Below are 22,330 nucleotides of genomic sequence, written 5' to 3' on the forward strand. Positions count from 1 at the left end.
ATTACTGTGCTTGATTGGCCAGCCAAATAACCCGACCTGATGCCCTATGGGGTATTTTCAAGAGGGAGATTGGAAACACCTGACTGAACAATACAGATGAGCTGAAGGCTGCTGAAGGCTCTAATCATTAAATCATCATCAAACTGATAAGCCGCAAAACATTTTCCATGGTAAATCAATTTTATTTTATTACACATGTCTGCTTTCTTCCAGAGCTCCCTTTCAGGTGAAACAAAACACTGGCTCCTTTTCCTCATTATATTGGACCCAAGATAACAATTCAAACTGGAATTTCCTTTGCTACCGGTGTGACGTCAAGCATACTACTGAGATTTTTGGTCATGAAAAATAGATATTGGTTGAGACTGAAGTAATTTAATGATATAATGTTGGCTATGTAAATGTCCAGAGTTGATTTTTTTTTAAATGTAGATATAAAACATTGAGGGGAAAATATTGAAAGTAGAAAAGTCATGCCTCCCCACCCTTAAACTTTTCATTCTAAAAGTTTTAAGAGGCACAAAAAGCTCCAGGGACAATTTTTTTTCATGCTTTAAACTCTCCACAAATTTTTTTTCAAAAGGTAAAAGGTGAGTTTTACCTTCCTGCTGTTGCCTTTGGCTTGTTTGCTCATTATAAGTCTAAGTCTATGTCTTATGCTTTGTAAAAGTGTGTTGTTAAAGATGGGTCCAGGGATCCCCAGGGCTTTGTGATCCATAGCCAGGGGGTCTGTGATTTTATTTATTTACTTATCTATTATGGTAGAAGTCACAAAGGATTAGGTATTAAAGGTATTGCATTTTTTGTAATATTTCTTATCCCACTTTTACTGGTCGTGTCAAAAAAGTTAGTCTAAATCATAAAAAATGAATAAATAACTGAAGCATGTCTGTACAATTTCTATTAAAAACTCTTATGTAATAACTACAAATAGAGAACATCATAAATGGCCAAAATAGCAATGTACTGTACACTGTTCAATAATAAGCCTAATAATTAAAAAGTTAGATCAAATTATTTAATCAGTCTAAGGCTGATTTAAGGTTTATAGGTTTCTACAAGCAATAAATGTTAGTATAAACATTAATTAATTAAATAAAGTTAAATTCTATTTGTATAGCGCTTTATTTTGGGTGATATCAGATAGCAGGGATTGATCACCAGTCATACTGAGTCTTAGGAGGCTAGTTCAACTTCAGTATAACAAAAGATGTGTTTAAGTTAATACGAATATTATCAGAGTCCCAGGTAGAAAACTGTAAGAAATACCAGTCCTGAACTATTGAGCCACTGCAGTCACAAGTCCTCGAAGAACAGCTGGCTGCATCAGCCGAGGCCTTCATGGTACTGTATATGGGACCATCCTCAGTCACCACATGCTGTGTATCCTGAGCAGACTACTGTACATGGGACGTCCAAGAAAATAACATTTTCAAAAATATGAAATAACACACAGTTATGAAATCCAGTAACCACAAGAATAAATTTGTCATTTTAAGACAAGAAAGTCAGCTGTCCTGGAACAGTTCTTGCAGGAACAGAATTGTCAAATGCATTTGAAAAACCCATCAAAGCACCATGATGAACGTGGCACTCATGAAGACCATCCCAGGAAAGCAAGACCAAAACTTACCTCTGCCGTAAGGGAGAAGTTTATTTTCAGTTACCAGCTTCGGAAATTACCAATTAACAAACAGCACTTTAGATCAGAGCATCTTCAGTTGCAGCCACATCTTGATATCAACTGTTTAAAGCAATTATTAGGATTAGATGCCTTCAGCATTGTTTTACAGTGTAGACTGAAATAACAATCAAGAGAGTTAGAAGAATAAGGATGTGTATCCAAAGTTCTGATTGGTACAGTACTGTAGATATGATTTTAGATGATTAACTTTTACTTTTTCTTTAAGAAATTTACTTTTTCTTTAATTTGTCATTTTCTCCAGAAATTGCATATTTACTGTATATAAAAACTAGCTTGTCAGTATTGATTATTTGCAGACATGTGACTACTACAGTATGACATCAGTTACAACAGTGGCTGGTCCGTTAATTGTGTAAAAAGTATGTGGTGGTGGACTTTGTAACTTATACAAAAGAGAAAACAGCATGTGAAAATGGATGAAAATCGTAATAAGAATATTAATTTGCAGAAGCTTGATTTTTTTTATTTATCATAAAGTGATTACCTTAGACGGTGTACAAATATGTAATTGTAATCCAGAAGTGGGCAGGACAATGAGGTCATGACTTTGCATGCAAAAGGTTAATAGTAAATAATTTGGGAATGTCATAAATATATACTTTAGCATAGCTGACTTCTAAGTAAATCAAATTTACAATTAAACAATTGCCAAACTCATATGTGGTAAAGTAATTCATACAAAATTGTATGTAAAATCAGTACTAATGTAAGAACTATGCTTCTTTTTGAAAAGCATTACTGATTGAATGTTTCCTGTTTCTTTCAGATAAGAACTGCTCCATAAAGGTTACCGACTGCACACCTCTTTATAAACCAGGTCAAAGTAATGGCACGTTCGGCATGAAGAACAGAGACATCCTTTGCACTTGCCCACCAGGTTAAAAATAGTTTTTCTGTGCAGTCATTAACTGAGAAAGCGAACATGATATCGTTTAAAAGGAAAAAAAGTATTCTTGTCATTAATTAGTTTTCCACTAGAAGCATATACTGTACTGTACTGAAAGTGTTTTGTCTTTTGTATCACAGCAATTTTAGCTTTTACTTATTTATTAAAGAATGTCCTTTAGTATATAATGTAATAATGTATGATTTCATGGTGTGTTAATATGTACTTGTAGCAGCACTGGGATTTTTCACTTTGTGTAATACCTTGATTGTCTGTGTTTACTATATAAAATTGCACATTCTTTTTAAACGGTTACTACAGTAGAGAAATCTTTTTAGCACATTTTTTAAAAACTTGCACAGATATATAACATCAAAGATATATAATAATACCCACTTATTATGTGTTAGTGGTTAGTTTGATTCCATTGTAGAAGAATAAGCCATCGGGCCAACAATGAAAAGAAAACCAATGCATCCGGTTGGTCTGGTGGTAATATGAGGTTCTCGGATGCCACGCCAAATATTGGCATCATTGGATCTGGATTTTTTTTTTTTTAAACAAATATATGAAAATGTCTCCAACACAGCATACCACCATAATCTTAAAGCTTGACATGTCCAAAACATATGACCCAGAGTGGCCATGTTGTATCTCTATGACCTCTAGAACATGTCGGGTCTATTCTTGGAAATATTCTCGCCAGTTTACTTTTAGAAAGGTCTAGCCTATGGATTATCTTAAATTGCAGTAGTCCTTGTCTGACACAGATCGATGATGATTGAATTCGTTTAACTGTTGACTGCCAGACACTTCCAAAATCCTTTTCACACTGTTTTTTAAAGAGTCTAAAGATGGCGGGGCCGCTCTTTGATTCAGACTATTGATATCAGACCTCGCTTAGATACATTCAAGTCGAAGAGCTCTTCGATCCAACTATGAGGAGGAGGAGTTGAAAGGGTATTAAAATATTTTTGACTAGGCTTCGTACCTGAAGATATCTAAAAAAAAATAAAAATAAAAAAAAGCAGAGATTTAGGAATCTCCAATGCCTTACTCATATGTGGGAAGGAAATAAAACTACTGCTCTAAAAAAAAATTCCTCACACACTCATGTCTGAAAGGAATGATCAGTTAAGGATGGTGAAATGCATTTCATGCATTGGAAATAATGATTCACAAGGAAATTGCTTGTTTTTGCTTAAAGTGTGTCCTACACTGAGCCCATATTTTTAAGGAACTAGTTACCAATGGATTACGTTGCAGATCAGTGAACTTCCTGTTCAGTGGTAGTGAGGTACAGAGCACTAAAAAATAAAGAGGCTGGCCTAAAGGATGCTCGTTTCATCTCTCCCCAAAAAAGTCCATTCTCCTGATTCAGATGCTCTGCCCAATAAATAAGCTTATCAATATTGCATGAGCAATAGTAATACATAAATTTGGGCAATGCTAATCCTCCCGCATCTTTCTGTTTTCTAAAAAAAGTTCCTTTTATCATTCTTGAAATACTTTAATACCTTATTTACAGTAGGAAGACAGATGTTCGTCTTATTCCTTAAAGAAAGATTGGTGGATAAACAATGAAGCATATTAAAATAAAAATAAAACCTTGGCAAAATAAACATCTGAACTAAGTTTATTCTGCCTGCCAATGAAATAGGTAATAAGGACCATTGGTTTAAACTTTTTTTTATCATTACTGTGATATTACATCTAAATAACTCTTTATATATACTTTTCTGAGATTTCCATGTATGTAAAATAGTTATTTATTTTTTTAAAAGTGATTTTAAATGGAAACCTTTTGAGGTTTAACAGCCTTTCCTCCTTATTAATTAGGAATAGTATACCCTTATTAAAATAGATTTTATATCCTGGTTAAAACAGTTACTTCAGTAGTACCATAATGACACTTTTCTCTAAAATGTTTCACTATAAATCTTTTATAATAAATTATCGTAAGCAAGCTAGCTCTTGTTCTTATTTACTTCTTCCAAAACATATTTTTTTTCAGCTAGTGGAAACAGATCCTAAAGAAGCCAAACTCACTTTGTAGCCGATGTCCTGTAAAGGAAATGTCTCTTTTTCAGGATCTATTTCAACACGCCAGAGCACATATAAACAAGTTTTCTATATTTTGTCAGAAATGTCATTCAGTATTTATTTTGCATGTGAACGTACACATCATTTCATTTTATACTTCATGTTTCAATCACACTGCTGCTGTCATATCCACATGCTATATTTTTACATTTTATATTTTTACACCATATTATTTATTTTTATGCTTTTTGCACTCGGGACATTCTGGCACAATATAATCATACAAAAAAAAATGCAGCTTATATTATAGGCAAACTTTATAGATAAAAGCACAAAAATCCTAAGAATTTCCTATGGATGAAAATTTTGTACATAAAAAACAAATCATTAATATAAACACATCTTTACAATTACACCCAGAAATAGTGTTCGAGCTGCACTGTAAAAAAAATTGTACCTTAGCAAGTGACAATATCTTGAATATAGTTACATTTATCTACACTTTCTTAAAATAGAACCATAATCAACCAGATATTAATTTATTTCTAGTAAAATGTTGCTGAATTATTTAAACAAAAAAACTAAACAAAAAACAAATCCATTTTCTAGTTTCTAATTCTAATTTTTTCTGTGAAAGAAAAAAAAATTCTGAACATAGAACAAGAAATAAACGCTTACAATTTTAGAAACATTTAATAAGAAATTAGCCTAATAATCATAAATTTGGTTTGTTATAAACTTAATTTACGAAATTCTAGATTCAATTTGATAGATTTGCTGAGATGTGTTTTTTTTTATTCCAGGGGTGAATTTACAAAAAACTTAAACTGTCTTATATGTTTTGATATTCAACATTTCTGTTATTTTATGCGCAAACACTTTTAGTGTTTTAGTCCACTGTTGCTTTCATGGCCGTTTACAGTTTTCACTTATTTTTTGTTAATCCAATTTGTTTTTCCCACAGCGAACCACCAGACTTGTGCTGAAGTTAAAACCTCATTTGAGAAAAACAGCAGAGTGTAACAGAGAATTATTTGCCTAAAAATGAATGTACTCCTGCACCCTCGACATTTCCCTTGCACAGCAATTTAATAGTCGTGTGCCTCATTCATCAGTTTGATTATGCTTTTGGCTCAATGGAGGTAAATGCATAAATTATCAGTAATGGAATGTGTTCAACAGCTGAGGATACAAAAGTGATGGGAAAACTACCAAATTGCGAGCTTAGAAAACAAACATCACCTGTAAATGCTAATGTGACTTAAATGGGTGAAAGCTTTTAGGGTCTGGTTAGCTTTTCGATTTATAATGATAAATCCAGCTCACAGTCTATCATTATTTATTAGCATTTTTAGAGCAGCTTTCTTTTTTTATGCCTGGCACTTTGTCCATGACTCACGAAGTGAGTGTCCGCTCCACAGCGATTAGACAATAGATGCTGCTTAAGAAGCTTCCATACGTGAGACGTTTTCGAGTATTTGTGCCTTTAAGGGTGTATGGGTCAGGTGTGTAAATTTCTCATGTAATGAGATTATGCCACGAGGTGGAGATTTTTTTTCACATGACCTGACATGAAAGTCTGTAAGTGTATGTGTCACAAAGATTTATTCACACTTGTGTCAGAGTCTGTTAGCCATTCTCATGCCCATACTGTACTAATCTGTTTTGTGTGACAGGCTTTGGACATTGTGATGTACTGTATGTACAGTAAATGCACTGACATTACGTACTGTATGTGACCCTTTAGATCAAGTCAGGTATCACACAACAGCTTAGTGGTTAGCACACCTTGCACCTTCACCTCAGACCTTATTGAACCAGGAATCTAAAAAATCTATCACAGTTTAACTTAATACCTGATTTGATGTCATGGGTCATGTATAAAGTTATATAATAAGGAGCTGAGTTACTGGTAACATCGCATGATCCTTTAATGGCGATTTCCTTTAAAGTACAAAAGGATTCTTTTCTTTGTACTTCTGTGCTTTCATTATTCCATTGTGTTCTTACTGTAAGTCCGTGCTTTGATTAGGACCAACTGTATCAATTTTAAACTTCGCTGGCCCTTGTTCATGTGTGTATTCAGGTAATCACATCCAGAGTGTGTTTTTACAATTTAGACCTCATTGTTCATCTCTTTCAGGCTTAACTGGACAATTTTGTGAAATCAACGTTGATGACTGTGCCGGTAACCCTTGTGGAACAGTCAGCATCTGCCGAGATGGCATCGGTACCTACCATTGTTTCTGCGCACCTGGATTTATAGGTACCTTAACTTTAACAGCTGAAGATTAGCTTTTTCATTTTTCCTGTTTCGGAAGGTGAATAGATGTAATGGGAAATCTCTCACTTTTTCCGTCCTTCACTTAGAACCTAAGATGTGTTTTGTGTTGTAATGAAGCAAGCTTTTAAAGACTAATCTGCAGACTAATCTCTGCATGAATGTAACTGTTGCCACAGTTAGATAACTGCTATTCAGTAGCGTTTATTTAATAAAATGAACCATTTCTTTTTTTCCCCATAGGTAATAACTGTGAAATTGAAGTAAACGAGTGTCTTAGTCAGCCCTGTAAAAATGGAGCATCCTGCCTGGACCACCTCAACTCCTTCAGCTGTGTCTGTCCAGATGGTGTCACGGGTACGTCCATAAACTGTAGTATTATAATAATATATATAATAATTTTATTTCATCACTTTGTTCTTCACTTTAAAGCTTTTAAAGACATTAAATCTGTTGCTGCTCACATGCATGCATGCAATTACTTATCTTTCATTTTTCTTTTCTTTTCTTCATGTTCATACAAATTTCTAAACCAACTCTTTTTTGACTGTGTGTTTAAATAACCACCTGTCCGACAGATTGTGTATCCCATTTAGATTTTGTTCAAGCAGGAGGTGCAATACTAAAAAAACTTTTTAAAGGATTTCGAGATACTTTTCCTTTCATCTCCATCTGCATACTGTACAAGCTTTTGATATATAATTGGACTCAGACTCTTGCGTTCCTCCTTCCTCAGGCGCGTTCTGTGAAAGTGACATCAACGAATGCCTGTCATCCCCATGCCTGCATGGAGGCACGTGTTTGGATGTTGCCAATGGATTCATATGCATTTGCTCTCTTGGCTTCACTGGTACGGGTCAAACGTTTATGTCAACTACATACTGTTCTTACATATTAAAGGTGATTAGCAGTAACACAGGATTTTTATTTAATAATCATTGTGTTAAAATGCATCGAATATTTAAGGCAATTCCAGTTATTTGGAAATATTTTGTGCAAAACGTTATTCCTAAAAGACTATTTGTAGGATATTTTCTGTAATTTTAAATATTTAATTAAACATATTTTCTCCTGTGTGTGTTTGTTGAATAGCTAATGATTTGTATAAAAGGATGACAGTAATGACAATCATCCCATTTGTGTATTTGTGCCTCGGTTTATTTGTTCCCGCTGTCTGTTTCCCCTCTCAAAGGACCCGCATGCGAGGTGGATATTGACGAGTGCAGCTCTTCTCCTTGCAAGAATGAAGCCACTTGCCGAGACCAGCCTGGTAATTACCACTGCCAATGTGTGGATCCATTTAAAGGTAATAAGCACAGAATAGGAAAGGTAGGGAAGCAGTAGGCAAAAAAGCAAGGTTAATTAACTTCAGAAAGCTTTTTTCTTTGCCTGTCTGAACCCATCTGGATACTGCTGCCACACTGGTACATCTTCGTTTTCTGAATGCACCGAGGTTAAGCAGGAAAAAAAAAGAACAAACAGGAAAGAAATTACAAAGGCTAATACTCTCAGATTTCAGCAAGCCATGTTGTGTTGTGCTAAGACCTGGAGAAGTTAAAAAAACAACAACAACATCTCAAGGACATGGTTGATGATGTGATGTACTGGATGTGCACTTTAAAAAAAAATAATTGCTTGAGAAAAGGTAGGTCTTAAATATGGTTCATCATAAAGTCCCACTCATACTGATTGGTGTCGTTAGCCAGATTGATTGCAGGGGTCAAAGGAAAGTGCTCGTTCTGGCTTGTGTTCATATTTGTGGAATGGATCTACTTATCTTCAAGCTTAATATTTTGATGTAGTATTGCTTTGCTCCATTAACTTTATTCTATTAAGCACATAATTTCTGACTAACTGTCATGCATTTTACGAGACCACCTCTGACTCCACCCTAGCGGACGCACATGTGTGTTTGATTAATTGGCCATAAGCCAGCTCATGTTAATGACATTTACCCAGTACGCAATTATGCAGGTAAGTGTAAATTTATGCGTTTTTAACTGTGCAAGCATGTATCACGTTCTTGGCAGAATTCTTCACTGCCTGCTTTCTTGATATATAACAGTTTTTACTATTTCAAATGAATAGTTTGCGTTCCACCCACTTTGTCTTGTGTGCACCGTTATTTGGTAGTGCATGGTAATTTGCATGACTGAAGAAAGCATTTCTAAACTCCCTAAACTCTTAATAAAAATCATGACTATGTAATTAGAAATGCCATTTAAATACCTGTCACAAGTGAGCAGAAATATTTTTTTGGTGTGTTCAGTTTTTTTATCGTTGTGCTCTCTAATGTTATTATTACTAGTGATGTTATAATAAATTACAGTTTGATCTAAGAGCATACTTTATAACTTCTACGACATAAACCAGACATTGTCATTGTTAATATAAGAGCTTGCCTCTTAAATTGCTACATCTGACAAGCAACGTATGAGCCATGAACTTTCAGTGATGGGCGTAGCAGATTCATCATTTTAAATAGCACAGCCTCCATACAGTCTGATAATGCAAGCAATCCATGTGCTCCAGAATTTTTCACACCTTCTGAAATGTGGACAGAATAATTGCATAATACCAAGCGTTCGCTATTTAAACTCAGACAACAGCAGACACTTCTTATGTTTCCTGTGCCTAAATTATTATGACTTAAACTTTTAAAGCACTCATTCTTTCAGTCTCGAATGACAACCGCTATATAAATGTGAGGTTAAACATCTGTAACATCTTTGCCATATAATAAACTTAAGAGCTTCTTTAAATACAAGTAAAAGAAATAAAGCAGGTAAAAATGTGAAAGCACTTCGAAAAAAAAAAAAAATATCTTAAAGATCACAAACTCAGCTTTGCATTTTTTTATTTTTAAAAATCCCATTTTTTTTATTTGTCTTTATTTAAGTATTCACGGTTTATTATAGTTATTAGATTCCTAGAGAGTTTTTAGGGTTCATTTGCCAAACTTTCTAGCTAGCCAGATAGCGTAATGCGATAATCGATGCATTTTTTCTTAACTCATAATAAAAGTTTTCCAAAATTTTAAATACAGATCCTCTACTGTTGACGCATGCATTTAAAATATAGTAAGTGGCTAAAATTGTTCTTCTTACCTACACCTTTTGTTCCAGTGGCCATACAATTTACAAGTGTGCCACAAACGAGATACTGTGTATTAATATGATATTAGAATGCTTTTCTGAGTTACCCTGGAGGGGCATTAAAGTCATAATAGGATGAAATGTTTTGTGATTTAAGACCTTTACTGTAAAGTCTTCATGCACAGTACGTTGATGATGTGCTTAGCTACAGTAAAATTTTAAACCGGTGCAAACGTTTTAAAGAAGGCCGTACATCCGTGAATGATAATCCCAGCCAAGGTGGCTTGGTGCCCGCTGCAGTTGTTTCTGTGAGGAAATTCAGCAAGTGGAACGCCTGATCCTTAGAAATCAATGAATAACTTGTCACCAACTTGGGGACGGCCAGCGTTTCAGACGAGACGCAGGCAGAACTGAGATAAACTTTCTACCTTAATGGTATCCAAGCACTAGTGAAACACTGGGATAAGTGCAGTAGTGTAGCGCGGGATTATAAGCAGAAATAACGGTAGTATGTTTTCTAATAACTAAGTTTTATTATTCGGTACAATCAAAGGTCCCATTTTAACTTGATTTTTTTATTTTTATTTGTAGTACTAAAGTTTTTCACAATTTGAAATACAGATCCTCAACTGTTGACCCATGCATTTTAAAATTGCACCCCTTCCCTCATTCTTTTGTTCCACTGGGCATACAATTTACAAGTGTGCCACGAACAACATAGCATCATACTGTGTAGTAATATAATATTAGAATGCTTTTCTTAGGTACTGTACCCTGGCCTCATTACTGTTGTGTGCTTAAGTTTATTCTGTCTTTTTCATGAGTACGGATTTGTCAATTAGGAACACATATTGTTCATGACTTTCAATCAAAGGGGGAAAAATGACAGTGGAAATGCTACAAATGGAACTTGAAAGCCCAAGTAATGAAATAAATCATGAGGCTCAGTGGGCACATGCATATGTCTAATCATCCTACAGTATAGTATGATGGGCAATCACTGTATGCACATTTGTCAGAAACACCTAAATTTGTCACATGAAATTTACAACATGCTGTTGAAGACAAGTTGAACCAGCTGCACCAACCAAAAGCCGAACAAGGTTTCATGCTCGTTAGCTCACAATAAGAAACTGATCCAGAAAACACTGACTCACCAAAAAAAAAAAAAAAAAGTCACCTGGGCTCCTGGTCAATCTCCGCTGCTACACGCATGTAATGTGGTCGGAATCTGATGTAATCTTGGTTGAGTCTGCCTTGTCTCACTTTTCAGACTCCTGCTGGAGGTGTAATGGCGTGGTAAATGCTTTTTTTCGTACACAGTACACTCCTTAATACCAATTGCAGCATTGATTAAATGTCATAGACTACCTCAGTATTATTGCTGGCTGGGTGTATTTCTTTATTGCCACAGTTCTCTTAATAAGTCTTTTTTCCCTTCAATCTTATGGTAGCTGCATCCAATAAAATATGTCACGAAGCAGATCTCGGCCATACTGGAGTAATCTTGGAATGTGGTGGAATACGATCCTGTCAAGTGAGCGATAAAGAATGATTTAGGCCGTTCCAGGGGTTAATTGTGTACATAATATGGTGGCCATTTAAATCTATCCCTTAGAGCCATGTTTCTCAAAGTGGGCTCCAGGGGCCTTTTAAAGCAGAGACAGATGGTCCACGATTTTCCAGTATTGTGGCAGTGGTGGAAACGCACTCAGTTATCAGCATTATTGTACCGATAATTAAAATTTAATGACAAATGAAAAAGAAAAAAAGAGGGGAAAAAACGATCTGACAACAAACCTAGCCAAATCATCAATTTTATTTAGTTGTAAAATAAATCTGAACTACGGGTGCATAGATATTTGCTTTGAGGAGGCTTACTTTAGAGGTCATCTGATTTCTCAAAGCTCGGTTCATTGTGAAAATGATTGGAGGGTCCTGGATTTAAACCATAGCGCCACCATGCTGGCACTGCTGGGTCCGTGAGCAAGGTCCTTAAACTTCATCTGCTCATTTGTGTAAGGTGATAAAATGTAACTCGCTCTAGATAAGAGCATCTTATCTTAAATGTATAGTAAAATGCTCTGGGGACCTTAAGTTTTGAGGGGAAAAAAAATCAGCAGGATTTAATAAAAATTATTTAATAGGCAAAGTTAATATGACACATTAATAAAAGTGTATTTAACTATGTATTTTACTGGGTTTGGATTATTTGCTTGCTTAAAATCTTGTATGCTTTACTTCATATGCCATTTCTCTTGAAACCTAGGCGTACACTGCGAGTTCCGGCCATGTGAAGCAAATAATCCATGTGAGAACGGGGCCGAGTGTGCTGAAGACACTGACCTGGACCGGTTCCCTTTGGGATTCCACTGCCACTGCCTCCGAGGCTTCACTGGCCCCCACTGCGAGATTAATATTGACGAGTGCATCTCTAACCCCTGTGTCCACGGATTCTGCTATAACGGTACACACCATGACACACCATGATTCCCCAGACATCCCGGTCCTATAGAAATTAGGATATTTTATATTATTATTATTACTATAATTATTATATTAAGTACAGGATGTCCAGGTTTTTAAAAATAAATAAATAAATAAAAATCTTACAGTAAATAAGAAGCATGGGACAATTTTAAGGAGCCCTCTTATCCAAAATCTACTTAAGTCATTTTAGACACACAGATGGGTCTTACAGTAATTATGCTTATACTCCTTCCTCACTTACGTGGTTCGTAAGTGTGGTTCATCATGACTCACCGCGAGTTTTGGCGCTGTGATTACGTTTCCATCTTTCCGGAAACGTAATCACCTCGCGGAAGCTTGCGGACCTTGCAGGACTTTGCAGGACCTTGCAGGACTTTGCAGAACGTCGGCGGGCGATCGCGGCGGCTCAAGGTGCCTAACAACGCAGCTCATCGCGAGTCAAACCGCATACGTGAGATAGGGTTATAACCCTCTGCCAGCTTGTTGCTCAGCTCTGCCCAGGTGAACGTACTTAGCTCTGCTGTTCTCTAGAATTGTTTGGCTCAGCAGTAGATCGTGTACATAGACACTAAAACAGCACACTTGAAGGAGGAATTAAATAAAGGAGTCCAATTGACAGCCTCCGGTTCTGAAAAATGAAGCCACTCAGGCTTAAATGTCCACTCAGGACTGGTTTCAAAGTCAATCCCCATAGACTCCCATGTAAACACCCAGAAATAACAGAAATAAACATATAAACACAGAAAAATGATGGGTGACGACATGGGGGGGTTTGTCCAGGTCTTTCTGTAAGGGACACTGAGGTATAAAAGACTACTAACTAAAATATGGGACGATTAATGTTTGTGTTGTTTGGACTCAGCTGTAATGGGACAAATTGACATCATTTTAAATATACTGTAAGGTTATTTTTGTTAAAGACTGACTCTTAAAGAATTACATTTTGCATCTGCTTACCATAGTGTAAATCAGTGTATTTGTAAACATACCAAGCATAGTGTACTCAGAACATTATATTCTTTCTGTCTCATCTACATCTCAAGCGTTTTTATCCTCTTGTGATTTTACTTTGGTGAGTGACAATCTGCATTTGAACTGAAAAGCTCTTTTCCCCCAGATACCCCCTACTAGTCATGCATAAAGCACCAACACACAAGGTTCATTAATTTAGGTGACAGCATATTTTATCCATTGCCTAATACCCCCAAAGAGCTAGCCCAGGCTAAGTGTGAAGAAAATTCCATATTATGTTAACTGAAGTGAGAAAGCTTTTGCTTCTTAGCAGACACTGTGTATTGTGTCTGGGCAACGGCTGCTAACCACTTGGCTACTGTTATACAAGTGTGATAAATGCCAAATAGTTGCCAGATTGAAGTTTGGATATTTGGAGACATGCTTGTTTTTCTCACCATATGACAAATCACAGAAATTATGCACAAATCAACAGTACAAATAGATTTGAAGTAACCATCAATGTGAGTTCCATCATGCTGCTTGTTTTATGTAGGTTTGTGTCACATCACTATCAGATATGAAGTTTGTAGAGTGGAAAAATGCTTTTGGACCACTTTGCCAGCCGTTTCTGCACTTTTTTTTAAAAAGTACTTCAATGAAGCGATCCAGCCTGCTCTTTCAAACAATCCAAGAACCAACTCTCTAGTACATACGATTCATTTGATATAAGTAATAGTGCAACAGGAAACCAAACCCGTTGGCTTTGAAGTGAAAAGCTGGATACATTCTCTGTGCCTGTGAGTTTCACATGTAGCTGGGGTGAGAGGACAAAACCACGCTTCGTCAACACACACACTGATATCACAGGCAGCATATAGACTCATATCTTTATAACCAAGGCCTAGAAGTGAGCCAAAAAAGCGATTGCTCCCCCTACTTCACTAGTCCTCCAGAAATTGTATCTTGTATATTATAGTAGTATAGTTGGTTAGTATAATATTGTTTATATAGCAAAGCTTTTATAATGAAATGTATATTTGATATTTGTGAAACAGGCTTTTTGTGTCTTAGAACATTTATTTATTTATTTATTTGCCATAGAAGCATGTTTGGGTTAACACTTTCACTTCACATCACATCTCCAGGGTTGGTGGTTCAAGTCTCGCCTCCACTCTGTGTTTCCATGCTTTCTCTGTGGTTGGTGGGTTTTTCTTAGGCTTTCCTTGGGCACTTTGGTTTCCTTTCACAGTCCAGAGTCATGTGTGGTAGGTTGATTTCAAATTACCTGTATAAGCTGCACTTTTGTCTTTAAGTACATGAAAAGTGATAAAGGACTAACTGTGTCATGGATGCTTCAGAACGTTCAGTATAACTGTAAATGGTTAAACAGTACATGTCTGTAGAATATTACATTGTAGTCTGTTTGGTGTTTGGCAGTGGGTGTGACAGAAGAGTTCAAGGTGGTGGTGGGTCTGAATCAAGCATCGGCTTTAAGCCCCTTTTTGTTTGCTCTGGTGATGGACAGGATGACAGATGAGGTTAGACTAGAGTATGTATATGATGATATGATATGGACTATGATGTTTGCAGATGACATTGTGCTTTGTAGCAGGGAACAGGTGGAAGAAAATTTGGAGAGGTGGAGGTATGCTCTGGAAAGCAGAGGAATGAAGGTTAGCCGCAGCAAGACGGAATACATGTGTGTGAATGAGAGGAACCCAAGAGGAACGGTGAGGATACAGGGAGCACTTAGGGTCAATGGTCCAGAGCAACGGAGAGTGTGGAAAGGAGGTGAAGAGGCGGGTACAGGTAGGTTGGAATGGGTGGAGAAAAGTTTCAGGTGTGTTGTGCGATAAAAAAGTATCAGCGAGAATGAAAGGAAAGGTGTACAGGACAGTGGTGAGACCAGCGATGTTCTATGGCTTAGAGACAGTGACGCTGAAGAAAAGACAGGAGGCAAGTTGAAGGAAGCAGAGCTAAAGATGTTGAGGTTCTCCTTGGAAGTGACAAGTATGGATAGCATCAGGAATGAGTTAATCAGAGGGACAACCCATGTTAGATGTTTTGGAGATAATGTCAGAAAAGCCAGATTGAGGTGGTTTGTACATGTTCAGAGGAGAGACGGTGAATATATCAGTAGAAGGATGCTGAGGATTGAACTGCCAGGCAGGAGGTTTAGACGAAGACCAAAGAGGAGATTTATGGATGCAGTGAGAGAGGACATGAAGGTTACATGAAGAGGATGCGGAGGATAGGGTTAGATGGAGGCAGATGATTTGCTGTGGCGATCCCTGAAAGGGAACAACCGAAAGACAAAGAAGAAGAAGAAGAAGAAGAAGTCTGTTTGGTGATGCGGCAGACCTGATGTCTAAAAAAAAAAATCCATTTTGAATTTAAACAGTTAAATACTTAAAAGCCTTTGGTATGATGGTTATTGTAGCTATTACATTGAATGATGCAGTGAGTATCTTCTCATTTTTTAAACAACCATGTTAGAAGATCAGTTAAATTATATTATTGGCTTGGATCAAGCAAAAGTTGAAAGTCCGGGAAAGGTAACAGTGAACAGACACTCTTGTGAAAGAAATGTGGTTTAAAAGAATCTTGAATGACAAGCGTTGGAGATGATTGTAACATTTCTTTTAATGTTGCATCATTATTTTGAAAGTAAAAGCATTTCCACCTGCACAATATGATGAGAACTTTGTAATAAGGATTGAGACTAAATAGCTGTGTGGCCGCAAGAAATCCACTTGTTAGTGAATTTAATGAGAAATAAGGCATATGACCTTGATAGTGAGCATGAAGATTGGTCTTTGGAACAATGGAAAAAGGTCATTTAAAGGTTGATCCTGTTCAAGAGTGATGGGAACACCAGAGTAAGATGGAAAATGCATGAAGCAATGTACTGTACCCATCATGCTCTGGAGGCAGTCCTTTAATCTGGGGATTTCTTCATCTGGTCAAATCTAGGCTCAGTAATGTTATGTGGTCATAGTCAAAGTCAGCTGATGACCTGAATAACCAGGTTGTCATGCCAGTGCACTTCTTTCTTCTTTCTTCATATTCCAGAATAACATTACCATGATTTACTGGGCTTAAACTGTTATGGGAGGATGAAGAATAATTTTTACACATGAAATGACCACCACAGAGTCTTGACCTTCACCCCATGGAAAGTCTTGTTCTGGAGAAGACTTTAAGAAGTGGATCAACTCTCCCATAATCACTATGGATCAAGATATCAAGCCAGCAATTCTGGATGCGATGAGTGTTGTGATACTGTTTTGGGGCGTTCAAACAGTGTCCAGGAGAACATGTGCCATAATCAAAGCTAGAGATTATGTATAACAAAATATTATGGTGTACAGCTTTTTGAGAGGGGAAGGGGGGGTGCAGACAATGTATTAACAAGCTGTTTGTGTCACTCAGCCTCTGAGCAGTAAGCTTTTATTTTTCCGTTTCATTACTGTGCTGTGGCATAAGTGTAAAAAAATAAATTAGCTCAAAAACAGGTTCATCCAGGGTCGCCTGGTCTCATAAGTACCGTGGCGAAGAAATTGTTACACTGGTGCCCTCGAACATTTCCAAGTATGCTTTGTTGTCCTGTTGTGTCATCCTGCTGAAGAAAAGGGAGCTGAATAGTGGGCTTACAGAGGAGTAGAAGGGGATAAGAAACTCATCAGGACAGCTCGATCTGTGAACTCCTCTTAAATTAAAATATTAGAAAAAAAATCGTTATTATTAATAAAAGGAGGACACTTGTAGAATCATCACCAAGATAAGATATACTTATAATTTCCCTATTATCTGAGGGATTTACATCAAATTAGGTGAATCCATTGTAATGAGAGATTGTGGTGTGGTTCTGCCATAGCCTCAGTCAAGTGGGCTTATCGAGGGATCATGGACGACATCTTGTAACTCAATGCCCACTATTCTTCAGTGGAATTCAGAAACTCAAATTCATTTAGAGACACAGGCACAACTCTGAATTAGACGACGAGAGGTCATGGTGGATAAAAATCCAATGCACAGATCACAGAAGAAGTAGGTGATGTATGTCTCCCCTGTCTCTTCTTATTAAGTGCTGGTGATAAATTAAGGACATGACGATTAGTAAATTAAATATTCACAAACAAAACAACTGATACATTACACAAAAAGGGCGACTGTCCCATAGAAATTTTCTGATTTGATGTGTTCCAAACAATTTTGGTTTAAGAATTCCAGAGCCTGTCCCATTGTTATATCTTTTCTAGTCCATCTTGAACTAAAGTGACCTTGATTTTTGACTTTATCATTTTTGGGTATCTTGCAGATAATCTTAAGTGAGTTTCACAGAGTGGTTTATGACCATCCCAAGCAGGCAGAAAGTGGAGTTTATGTAAACAAGAAGTGTCCTTCGTAACTCTGTGTCTCTGGCTGTCCTGCTATGCTTTATGGCTGGAGAAGAGGTCATACTTTGGGATATATTATTATCATTGCACCATGCATATAAAAATTTTAGTGAAACTAAGCCGAGCTAAATCATGTAAGATCTTTTTCATCATGTGATATAACAGCCAAAAGAATTAAATAGATGTTATTTTTTAAGAAAACAAAGAAAGAAATTTTACGTATTATAAGCATGCAGACCCTTTAATAATAGGACAGTGACTGTGACATGGTGAGTGTGATCAGAATCTCATTACAATGAAACTCATTCAAAGCAAATTATAATACACCTGTCAAGAGATTCTGATTAAGAAAGATCAGCTGAATTTTCTTCAGACATCTTCTTGGCTTGAAGCTACTGTATGTGTACAAAAAGCTTATAATACGTGTATAGGATCTCATTGTTTAAAGGTATCAATCAGGAGAGGGTACATTTCCAAAGAAAAAAAGATGGATGAACCATGAAAAACATTCATCAACAAGCAGAGGAAAAAAAAGGAACAGGAAATTAATTTTCTTAACAATGTGCCATCCTTTCAAAATTGACAAAAGGGCAAAATAGAAACATATCAGGGAAGCAGACCAGAAACATATGGCATGGCTTAAAGGAGTTGCAGGCAAGTCACATTCTACATGTGATGACAAGCTCTTGTATTCTTATATTCAGGCTATGGGTATGTAGGACATCATGGCAGTTCTTGTACTAGATAGCAACGAAGCTGGTCAGGACAATCTTGTAAATGCTGAGCTCTCATGGCCAGGGAACTAATGTAGATGGTACAAGGAAGGCCCTGTGCAATGTATATTTCAAGACATTTGGTGCTATTCACTAAATGCACGATGTTACCATTGTTGCTGAGTAGGGAAAGGATAACTTTAAACATTTTAGGGTCAACAGTCATAGCTTTTGTCTTCACAATACGGCGATGCAGTTTGTTTGCCAGTCGTTGCACCTCCTCTTTGTACGACGTGTCATTTGTGCGGCTCATGAGCCCCACCACAGTCATTTGCGATCTTAATGAGGTGGTTCGTACTGGAGCTAGAGATGCAGTTCAGGGCCAGCAACATAAATAGTAGGTGGCTCAGGACAATTTTGTTAAATTTGTCTAAAAGAGAGTTAACGTCAAACCTTACCAAGCTAGATGGGTATGGTCAGTCAGAAAATTACTAAACTGAGTTATTATAAGCTGCCTTGGTTTACACCATTCACTCTCGGTAGGTTGCTTGTATTTTTGAAAAATACAATTTTCATTGTAGGGTACATCTAATCTATCAGTATAATTTTGCATCGATTTGCAGTGCCCCTTTCCTCTTAGGGGGACAATTGGAAATAAATCCCAGCAAAATCACTCTAAAGATCAAGCATTCAGTCCATTAGCATTCTCCCGGTTTCTGCCACATTTGCACTCACCCTTTATTGAGAATATTACTCACTTATTGAGAATATTGCAATGACTCATCCACTGTAGTCATGATTCTGAGAAGTCAGGAATGACGTGGTAGATGTTACAGTCTATCGCTAAGACTAAAGCGCTAACTGAGGAGATGTCTTCAGATGAACACTTATAGAATGTACTGTATATCGTGAGGATTTTAACATAATATATAAATTAATGGAATATTTAACATGCTGCAACTGCTCATTTCTGTGTTCTCTGTTATTTCCATTTGCCCTGGAAGTCAGAAAAATCTACTTAAAAATGCCATACAGTAGTACAAGCAATCATGCTTACATCCTCGAAGGTGTGTGAAAACCTATCCATCCAACTCAAACTTTATCTATAATATAGAAAATGTACAGAATCCTTGTATAGGATGTCTTTGAATCATGTTGCATTACAGTTTCCTGCACCGATACTAATAGCCAGATGCTATAATGTCATTGATGACAAATATGAAGATATGGTTTACCAACAATTAGATGGAGCTTGAGTCACCTGTGCAGAGCCCTGAGTTCTACTCCAATGGACACATTTGGATGGAACACTAAGTGGCTAAATGGACAAAATCTGGTAAAAAGCTTTTTCAGAACAGGAAAGGGTATTATAAGTAGAACAAGTGGATTAAATCTACAGTAAAATGGGATGCTTAGAAAGCAAATATACAATTGCACTATTATCTCTTTTGACTTATCTCAACACAGTGGGAATGGTTTCTACTACATATTAATTTGTGTCATAGTGCTATTTTAAAAATAGACAGAATATGCTGATGCATTATTGAACTTCATGAAACCACACAACAAATGATTTTCATGCGGTCTCTTTCGTCAATGTGCTGGATATGAACTAAAGCCAGTGTACAGTATATAGAAAGTTGCAGGAAAAACAGAACTGCATTTCTTCTTTTATGTTTCTTTGTTAGTGGTACTGTACTGTATAGCATCACACCCCTATACTGTGGGTTTAATGGCACCCAACATGCTGTGGTGTTAGATACCACATTCTGCTCCTTGGTGTTTAATTAAACTCCTCTCTGTACAAAACAGCCATCTAGCTCCAACTCTGAGGCTCCTGAGTGAGTTTCGAAGAAGACTTGTGCGGGCCAGTCCAACAGAGACGAAAAGTTCTTTCTAGTTCTCCCCTTCCAGGTACTGTTTTACTGGTGACCTGTTAACATTTGAAAGAGGGAACAGTTCTGTGTTGGTTGGTGCTACGCTTGGGGGAAAGGTATTAGAGGCAAATGTGTCATCGAGTTCTTGTGTGAGGCTGAAAAGGGCTGTTTTTCGGAGTCAGATTTGCTTGTTAATGCTACAAAAAAAAAATGGAAAAAGTTTTGGATGCTGGAAAATTGCCAGTACATTCATAAAATGTCTAATAACTAGCCAGGTAGTTATACCATGTGTATTAAAGGAAGGAAAACAACAAAAGTATCATGAACAGGATAGAACTCAGTAAGGTCTGTAAAAAAAAAAAAGAAATTAATAATAATAATAATAATAATAATAATAATAATACACATGACTGTCATTAAGTGATGCTAAGATAATCTAAGAACAGCAATGCTAATTTATGTTATATATAAAATATAATGATGGTGTTAACAAAACATAAAATGTAATTACTAAATGATACAATTAAGAGTTTAGCGACAGCAGTATACCTGTGCTTTATTCCTCGCTTTCCTTTTTCTGGCACTGGTTTTATTAAATATATAAACAACCCTACAGCAAGGTGCAAATAGTTTTTCTTATTAACATATGTGCTTTTAAACCATGAATTTTCCATTGCAGAAAATAAACTTCCACGAATAATACCATCACCATGCGAGTGAGGAAACACTAAGGAAGTAGTCCAAGAATTAACGTTTTCTATTGTCTTATGACTGACTCCGTTGTCTCATTGGCTGATTTGGTGTCATGTGTCATGGTGGACCAACCAGAGGAAGCACAGGGCTAATACATCAAGAAAGAGAGAGAGAGAGAGATGTTCAGGTGCATGGCTCATGAATAAGTCATGGACATAATGTTCCATATTAGATGCATGTTTGTGCTTTTAGCACTGGTGTTTAGTGTACATATTTGACAGTATTTGCAAAATGTAATGTTAAAGGTCTTATGCTTCAGAATTATGTTCTCTTATTTCAATTGCAAAAGTAAAAAGTTGCCAGTGTTTTTGTTTTTATATTGTGATATGTAAATTTTTTAAATTATTTTTCTTCTTAATAAATGCACCAGTTATCCATAACCATACAACCATTGACATAAATCCTAAGTGGTTTTTAGGTTTCTTGAAAGGAATGACTTCAAAAGAGTTCTTAGTGTGTGCTGTGTTGTCTGGCACCAGGATGTTGGCAGCAGATTCTTTGGGGGCTGTGGGTTACGGTTTGGGACCTCTGTAGATCAGACCTATTTATTCTGTGCATCTCTTGGGTGATTAATCATATCTAGGGGGTTTGGGGGCTGAGCCAGTGACTGGGCTCTGTGCCTGTTGGAGCCTTTACACTGCGGTCTGTGGTGCACTGGGTGTACTGGTACCTTTCCGTCATAACCATTGTCGACTTTTTTAGTCATTTGTGCTGCATTGGCTTTTCTGTCGGCCTTGGGTGTCCTTGATTGTTTCACAAGTTTACTGGTACATAGTTGGTGATCAGTATTGGCTGATTGGTTTAAATATGATGAGGAGATCAGCTGAGCAGGAAAAGCTTTGAGCATTGAAAATAAAATGTGTTGTCTGCATCATAGCTTTTAGCCCTGCCCATACGCATGCAAATAAATATAATACCAAAAATTCAATTGTTTACTTTTTCACAAGTTTCTTCAACTTAGTTGTGCAATGGGTAGAATTTGGGTATTAGCTGTTACAAGGGGAACATTGCAGACCTATTCTATTTCAAGGTAAACCTTTCCTTTCTGCAAAACTATTTCAGTTGATTAATATTTTAATGACTTTTTTTTTTCATGCCGTCCATGAACAGCTGCGTTCCGGTTCATAGCCCTT

At 36.7% G+C, this 22,330-nt stretch overlaps 1 protein-coding gene across 1 annotated transcript in view; it reads left to right on the forward strand.

Annotated features, from left to right (window-relative positions):
* eys (eyes shut homolog) overlaps positions 1–22,330 on the forward strand; it is a 330,983-nt gene that overhangs the window by 94,270 nt on the left and 214,383 nt on the right. The window contains 6 exon segments of the mRNA XM_053479756.1: positions 2,472–2,582; positions 6,778–6,900; positions 7,159–7,272; positions 7,652–7,765; positions 8,108–8,221; positions 12,280–12,477. Coding sequence (XP_053335731.1) covers positions 2,472–2,582; positions 6,778–6,900; positions 7,159–7,272; positions 7,652–7,765; positions 8,108–8,221; positions 12,280–12,477 — 774 coding nt within the window.

This window comes from Clarias gariepinus, chromosome 20 (assembly GCF_024256425.1).
Source record: "Clarias gariepinus isolate MV-2021 ecotype Netherlands chromosome 20, CGAR_prim_01v2, whole genome shotgun sequence".
Classification (NCBI taxonomy): Eukaryota; Metazoa; Chordata; class Actinopteri; order Siluriformes; family Clariidae; genus Clarias; species Clarias gariepinus.